Source organism: Genypterus blacodes, unplaced genomic scaffold (genome assembly GCF_046128005.1).
Source record: "Genypterus blacodes isolate CSIRO-AG114 ecotype Tasmania unplaced genomic scaffold, CSIRO-AGI_Gbla_v1 ptg000039l_1, whole genome shotgun sequence".
Taxonomy (NCBI): Eukaryota; Metazoa; Chordata; class Actinopteri; order Ophidiiformes; family Ophidiidae; genus Genypterus; species Genypterus blacodes.
Window position 1 is genome coordinate 5,064,832 of NW_027466852.1, and position 8,336 is coordinate 5,073,167.

Sequence of the window (8,336 nt, forward strand, 5' to 3'; positions counted from 1 at the left end):
CTGGAGTAAGCTATAACACTAAGGGACTTCCTATCACGATGACATAAAATCATAAAGAAAAATGTGGCACAGGTGCTTCCTCCTCAGGAAATCTACACTCATATTTGCCGTTGTAACCTCGCTATGAATATAAGCCATAATGAAAAATCACAGGACCATCAAGCAGTTAGTTCAGTAGTGATGTCTGACAAATTATCTGCTTTCATTTGAGTGGGTAAAAAAACAGAATTTTTTCCAGTGTAGGCTCAGGAAACAAGTGAGGTAATGCGACTGAATCGACAGGATGGCAGCTGATTATGGATTTCATGAGCTACACAACAACTTCATCAAAGGCACATCAGAGTCTTATCTTATCATATTTTTATTTATGACTGAGATTCCAGTGTACAGTTCATGTATTTGACAGTATTAACTTCTGATATGCATTCAGTCAGTATCCACACACACACGCGCACGCACACACACACACGCACACTTGGAGTGCCTGTTGCTCTACATGCAGCTGCAATCCAAGCACAACATGATTTCTCACACAGATTTAAAAGCTCGTCACACAATAACGGTGCCAGTAAGCACCACACAGATTCAACAGGAAATGGTTTAAAAAATTGAAAAATATTCTGATTTCAACAATAGCTTGGTAAAAGTGAACAGTGTAACGTGGAATTTCTAAAATGATTTCTTAACAATGTGAGAAAGGGATTTTTTTTAACCCTTTTTTGCCTATTCATTCAAAAGTAACGCACCAATTTTAATGCCGAAGACACAGATACATTTTTTAAAAAACTGCTGTTTCCTAAGATAGCATGGTGGCACAGTTGTTGCAGGTCATGGTGGCACAGTTGTTGCAGGGTCCCCGAGCGAGGCCCTGTCCATTCTATGCTGAGGATGTACATCTCCACTGAGAGGTGTGCTGGAGGTTTGCATCTCTCTGGCTTATTTAGACAACTTGGTGATATCTGATGGGTTTAGAGCAAACTAAGGCACAGCTGCACATTCATTTGCAGCAATCAGGTTTACGTGACTTAAAGGTTTCTTCCCTAAAATACAGTTGTAAACCCTAACCTGCAAAATGACAGAGCAGCAGCTGGTCCACACACTGTTTCCATTCATTCATTCCATTTGATTGGACACTGGAGCATGTTGAAACCTGTTCCTGAACCACAGTGTGTACTGTCCCATTCGGTTGTGTTTGTAACGCTTGATGTAGACTATGGCGGCGACGATGATGACAACAACCACCACAACTACCACACCTATTATAATAGCCACGTAGTTGACTGCAGGGGTTGGGGTCGGGAGCGCTATGAAAGAAGAGAGCGAACACAGAACGTTACGTCAAAACAATGGACTCGCTGCTCAACTGATGTGAGAGAGCAATCTGAACTCAACTTAATACCAAACACAAACACAAACACAAACACAAATCTCTTGCACTCACCGTTGACAGTCACATTATAGGTCACAGTGACGTTTCCCCGCTCGTTGCTGATGACGCACACATACTGGCCGCCATCTACCAAAGCCACAGAGCTGATGTTGAGGACGCTGCTGTTGAAGGAGTGAGGGCGAGCTGGCGGGAGCGTCCAGGTGTAGGAGGGCGCCGGGTTTGCAATGGCAGAGCAGTTCAGACTTAGCAGTTCTCCAGCTATGAGGGTGATGGACTGACTTGTCTGATCTGTCTGAGGCCCGTCTGTGCATGTGGGTTCACAAAGAGAGACCAGTGTGACCAAAGATGGACAGTTAACAAAGAGACACGTCCATAAAAGACAGTGAGTCGTGGATTAGATCAGAACACATTTAGGTCATGTGTATGTGGAAAGACTTCCAAGCATCTCAGACCAAATGTGGAGAACAAATTATAATCTTTTCCTTAAAAAAATGAAAATAAAAGTCATGTTCTTATTGTGCATTCCACATAATATTGAGCTGTTATTTCTGTTTAATACTTACGATTTTTCTAACCCAACATCAGAGTACACAATAAATATGCATGTATTACACTAGGAACTGCAGAACAGACAATAAAGATCATGTCAGCTTTCACATCACACCAGGTTAGAGTTGAATGAATCAGTCACATATCCTCACTTTATACTCTACTTTATACTGGAAGTTGGTAGTTATACTGGTAGTTGGTGCAATCAACATAATAAGAGCGCAAAAAACAACAAAGTGTAAATCTAAACTAAAAAATATACACCGTTATTTACAGAAAATGTAAGTGAATGGGCATGAGAGGCGCCGCCCCCCGCTGGAGGAATCTCCATAAAGCCTTTAGAGGGGCTCAGTGTATGTTTCACTCATTTTATGTTCGTTCTGAGAACACAAACGAAAAAAGGCCACATAGACTTATTTTGAATGCAACTTTTTTCATTTTGCTCTTCAAAGCATTCAAACCACATTAGAGGAAACACTAAACAAAAAAAATGGATTCTGTGAAACTGGACGTGTTTTCTATTATATTTAAACATCAAACAGTGTCTGCATGGAGGAACATAGGACAGTTACACTCTTCACTCACGTATTGGAATTGCAGGGGGTGGGGTCGGGAGCGCTGTGAAAAAAGAGAGAGAACACAGAACGTTACGTCAAAACAATGGACTCGCTGCTCAACTGATATGAGAGAGCAATCTGAACTCAACTTAATACCAAACACAAACACAAACACAAATCTCTTGCACTCACCGTTGACAGTCACATTATAGGTCACAGTGACGTTTCCCCGCTCGTTGCTGATGACGCACACATACTGGCCGCCATCTACCAAAGCCACAGAGCTGATGTTGAGGACGCTGCTGTTGAAGGAGTGAGGGCGAGCTGGCGGGAGCGTCCAGGTGTAGGAGGGCGCCGGGTTTGCAATGGCAGAGCAGTTCAGACTTAGCGGTTCTCCAGCTATGAGGGTGATGGACTGACTTGTCTGATCTGTCTGAGGCCCGTCTGTGCATGTGGGTTCACAAAGAGAGACCAGTGTGACCAAAGATGGACAGTTAACAAAGAGACACTTCCATAAAAGACAGTGAGTTGTGGATTACATCAGAACACATTCTTGGTCATGTGTATGTGGAAAGACTTCCAGGCATCTCAGACCAAATGTGCAGAACAAATTATAATCTTTTCCTTAAAAAAATGAAAATAAAAGTCATGTTCTTATTGTGCATTCCACATAATATTCAGCTGTTATTTCTGTTTTAATACTTACGATTTTTTAAACCCAACATCAGAGTACACAATAAATATGCATGTATTACACGTAGGAACTGCAGAACAGACAATAAAGATCATGTCAGCTTTCACACCACACCAGGTTAGAGTTGAATGAATCAGTCACATATCCTCACTTTATACTCTCACTGAATGTGCTCCAATGCATCAAGTAGGAAAGATGTCAACGTCATGAAAGCTTTGATTGTGATTAGTCCTTACATCCTGAATTCACTCAACCAATTCATTCAGTGTGCACAGAGGTGTTGCAACTAGTGACAATATAAGAGTTTTGCACAATAAAGAATCCAAAAGATTATACAAAGGGGATGGATCTTTGAACTGAACAAAATAATATGAATAATTTTTTTCAGGTACATCTTGTTTATTAACAATGCAATGTAAATCTTCTGCAGGCCCATCTCTACTCTTTAGGAGGAGTTAACGCTGAGCTCACTCAATCCTTGTTCTTTGGGAAGGTAAAGGCTTATCTGTAACTTTGAAGGTGGAGGACCAAAGAGGGAAAGTTGTTTCACCATGGAGACGCTGCTCTCCAAAGATGAGGAACTCTGGGACCCTGGAATGGCCAATCTGAAACAATTACATCCAGAGTCTCTTTGTCCTTGATTTAATGAGTTTTTAATGGGTCTAAAATATATAACATATGAATAATAACATAACGATCGCTATAGACAGAAAAGAAAACCCTGGTGATTCAGGTTTCCTTGAAATAAAGAACATAACTCCAACTGTCCACTGAGTGGTGCTGTAGTTCTGAACAAACGGCGGGACTAGAAAGAGGGAGTAGTCACTGTCCTTACCCAGAAGAACCCCCCTCATCAGAATCGGAATCAGAATCAGGAGAGCTTTACTGTGAATTAGGTTTCCACTTACAAGGAATTTGCTTTGGTAGTTGGTGCCAGAAATATAATAAGAGCACAAAAAACAACAAAGAGTACATCTAAAAGAAAAATATACACCGTTATTTACAGAAAATGTAAGTGAATGGGCATGAGAGGCGCCGCCCCCCGCTGGGGGAAGCTCCATAAAGCCTTTAGAGGGGCTCAGTGTATGTTTCACTCATTCTATGTTCGTTCTGAGAACACAAACGAAAAAAGGCCACATAGACTTATTTTGAATGCAACTTTTTTCATTTTGCTCTTCAAAGCATTCAAACCACATTAGAGGAAACACTAAACAAAAAAAATGGATTCTGTGAAACTGGACGTGTTTTCTATTATATTTAAACATCAAACAGTGTCTGCATGGAGGAACATAGGACAGTTACACTCTTCACTCACGTATTGGAATTGCAGGGGTTGTGGTCCGGAGCGCTGTGAAAAAAGAGAGAGAACACAGAACGTTACGTCAAAACAATGGACTCGCTGCTCAACTGATGTGAGAGAGCAATCTGAACTCAACTTAATACCAAACACAAACACAAACACAAACACAAACACAAACACAAACACAAATCTCTTGCACTCACCGTTGACAGTCACATTATAGGTCACAGTGACGTTTCCCCGCTCGTTGCTGATGACGCACACATACTGGCCGCCATCTACCAAAGCCACAGAGCTGATGTTGAGGACGCTGCTGTTGAAGGAGTGAGGGCGAGCTGGCGGGAGCGTCCAGGTGTAGGAGGGCGCCGGGTTTGCAATGGCAGAGCAGTTCAGACTTAGCGGTTCTCCAGCTATGAGGGTGATGGACTGACTTGTCTGATCTGTCTGAGGCCCGTCTGTGCATGTGGGTTCACAAAGAGAGACCAGTGTGACCAAAGATGGACAGTTAACAAAGAGACACGTCCATAAAAGACAGTGAGTTGTGGATTAGATCAGAACACATTCTTGGTCATGTGTATGTGGAAAGACTTCCAGGCATCTCAGACCAAATGTGGACAACAAAATTATAATCTTTTCCTTAAAAAAAATAAAATAAAAGTCATGTTTTTATTGTGCATTCCACATAATATTGAGGTTATTTCTGTTTTAATACTTAGTATGATTATACTACTATTTCTTTGCAATTTAAAAAATAGAATTAAGTTCTCTGCTTTTGCAGAAGATTTGGATTGGACAATTGAAACAAAAAACATTAAACCTTCACATCCAGGTAAAGAACCAATACTTATAATACAAATTAAGATTAAAGATAGAAACTAATAATTTAGGTTCAATAAATAAGCCTCTGCACTGCATCAAGCTGGACCTGTGGGTTAAACATGGGTTGCTTTTGTTGTCACACTCACAGTGGACAGTGGACTTGAGGCTTGTTGACTCAACCACAGGTTTGTCTCGTGGTCCATCAGGTCCCAGTTCTAGCGCGGCTTGACACCTGTACTGGACTCTGTCATCTTCCTTGGTAGCGGTGATGTTTAGACTGAAGAATTCAGTCACTGGGGTTTTCTGTCTGGTCATGGTGGATTGTGAAGGCCCGAGTGGTTCCTTTCCTTTGAGGAAGGTCACAAGGAGGTGCTCGGCGGGAGCCACGCCCTGAACCGTACACCGCAGAGTGTACTGGTGACCTTCAAGCATTGGTCCTGAGTGATCTACCAGGCTGATGGACACAATGTCTGGAGGCTCTGGGAGGGGGAGGAGGGTACAGAGGCAGAGAGAAAAGGAAAGAGATGAAGGAAGATGAACACGTGGCCGTCAGAACCCAAATCCAAACTTGTAACTTATTACAAAGTGAAGTCAAATCTAGCTCTTGATCAGTATTTGTGATTGTGAGGTTTGCTGTGTTTAGTGATGAGGTCACTTACGGTAAACAGTCACAGCCAGTCTGGCACAACATTGGTCGTCGTCATCATTAAAACTATAAATGCACATGGGAGATGTATCCCACTCAGTCATACGGTCAACATTCCAGGTTATCCTCGTTCCATTTGATGTTTTAGTCCCTAAAGCTGACTCCAAGTCAACGATTCTGTTTAGGCAAAGCCTTTTACATGCGACACACAGAGCCGAGGCCGGGTCATTAAACTTCACTACCAGTCTGGGTGGGAAGAATGCAGGTTTATCTTCACACGACCAAACTGCGGAACAGACAATAAAGATCATGTCAGCTTTCTCACCACACCAGGTTAGAGTTGAATGAATCAGTCACATATCCTCACTTTATACTCTCACTGAATGTGCTCCAATGCATCAAGTAGGAAAGATGTCAACGTCATGAAAGCTTTGATTGTGATTAGTCCTTACATCCTGAATTCACTCAACCAATTCATTCAGTGTGCACAGAGGTGTTGCCACTAGTGACAATATAAGAGTTTTGCACAATAAAAAATTCAAAAGATTATACAAAGGGGATGGGTCTTTGAACTGAACAAAATAATATGAATACATTTTTACAGGTACATCTAGTTTATTAACAATGCAATCTAAATCTTCTGCAGGCCCATCTCTACTCTTTAGGAGGAGTTAACGCTGAGCTCACTCAATCCTTGTTCTTTGGGAAGGTAAAGGCTTATCTGTAACTTTGAAGGTGGAGGACCAAAGAGGGAAAGTTGGTTCACCATGGAAACGCTGCTCTCAAAAGAAGAGGAACTCTGGGACCCTGGAATGGCCAATCTGAAACAATTACATCCAGAGTCTCTTTGTCCTTGATTTAATGAGTTTTTCATGGGTCTAAAATATATAATATATGAATAATAACATAACGATCGCTATAGACAGAAAAGAAAACCCTGGTGATTCAGGTTTCCTTGAAATAAAGAACATAACTCCAACTGTCCACTGAGTGGTGCTGTATTTCTGTACAAACGGAGGGACTAGAAAGAGGGAGTAGTCACTGTCCTTACCCAGAAGAACCCCCCTCATCAGAATCAGAATCAGAATCAGGAGAGCTTTACTGTGAATTAGGTTTCCACTTACAAGGAATTTGCTTTGGTAGTTGGTGCAATCAACATAATAAGAGCACAAAAAACAAGAAAGTGAAAATCTAAAAAAAAAATTTACACCGTTATTTAAAGAAAATGTAAGTGAATGGGCATGAGAGGCGCCGCCCCCCGCTGGAGGAAGCTCCATAAAGCCTTTAGAGGGGCTCAGTGTATGTTTCACTCATTCTATGTTCGTTCTGAGAACACAAACGAAAAAATTACATACAGTATATATTATATTATATTATATGACATTACATTATAATGAGGCAGCTCTATGCTCTCGTCTTGCTTCAGTCTGTAAACTTTGCGGCTGATATGAAACATAACGTCACCACTGACCTCTGTGTAAATCACACGCAGTTATATCGCTTGTAATAAATTATTGCCAACAAGGAGCATTTCCCCGGCGCGTCAAACACTGACAACAGCAAACTCTTCACTCACCGCAGCTGGAAACATGGAAGCGACGCTGAAAAGTCACCAGGGCCCAGAGAGCGAACACAGGACGGAGCAACATGGTGTCCAGAGAAACAAAGGAGGGAAACAAACCAAGCGGGCCGATAGCGCCAGAGGAGAAGCGAAAATAGATCCAGACTCTGCGCCGCCCCGCTGCGTCTCAAGATGCTGTACTAGCGTTGATTGATAAGTTCTGGGTCCAGCAAAGAAAGCATCTGAGGAGTGTTTCCGTTAGAGGGGCTTGATTCTTGTCTTCCTCCTGCCTCTCACAGGTAATGTGATGAACACATCCGAAGCAAAACTGAAAACGTTCCGTCAGTGAGTAAATGTGGTGAATGACTCATAGTGTAAAGCCCCAATGGTGTGTAGTATGTTGGTATTCCACAAACCACAAACAAAACCAATGTAGCTTATGTACAATAACAGGCTCAGAAGCCTGACAGAAGCCATGTGTGACCATGTTGACATGAGGAACACACACACACCGCACACACGTCACCAGCAGCACATGCAAACTTTGGTGATATATGGAGGAATTTTCTGGTGCAGAAACACAACTGGGAGCTTGAGTGAGGACATTCCTGGACTTCCCGGTGATCTTTATCATAGCTTCCTGAGAGTCTCCTCCTCCCCATACTAACCCCACCCTCACACTCACACACACACACATTCACCTCACTCCACCTCTTACACCAATAAGCTGAGATCATACTCCACATTCAAGGCTAATAGAGCTCAGGGTGAAGCAACAAGAACAGAGATTAAACCGGAATTAGTTAATCAGTAGAAGAGT

At 42.2% G+C, this 8,336-nt stretch overlaps 1 protein-coding gene across 1 annotated transcript; it reads right to left on the reverse strand.

Moving 5' to 3' along the window:
- Positions 1–513: 513 nt before the first annotated feature.
- Positions 514–7,907, reverse strand: LOC142997010 (peroxidasin homolog). The gene is made up of 9 exons (XM_076148168.1): positions 7,532–7,907; positions 5,969–6,241; positions 5,456–5,788; positions 4,694–4,945; positions 4,506–4,538; positions 2,689–2,940; positions 2,525–2,557; positions 1,442–1,693; positions 514–1,304 (listed from the first exon to the last, which is right to left on the reverse strand). Exons 1-9 carry the CDS (start codon positions 7,602–7,604, stop codon positions 1,114–1,116), a joined length of 1,692 nt encoding a protein of 563 aa, XP_076004283.1. The 5' UTR covers positions 7,605–7,907; the 3' UTR covers positions 514–1,113.
- Between the last annotated feature and the right edge of the window lie 429 nt (positions 7,908–8,336).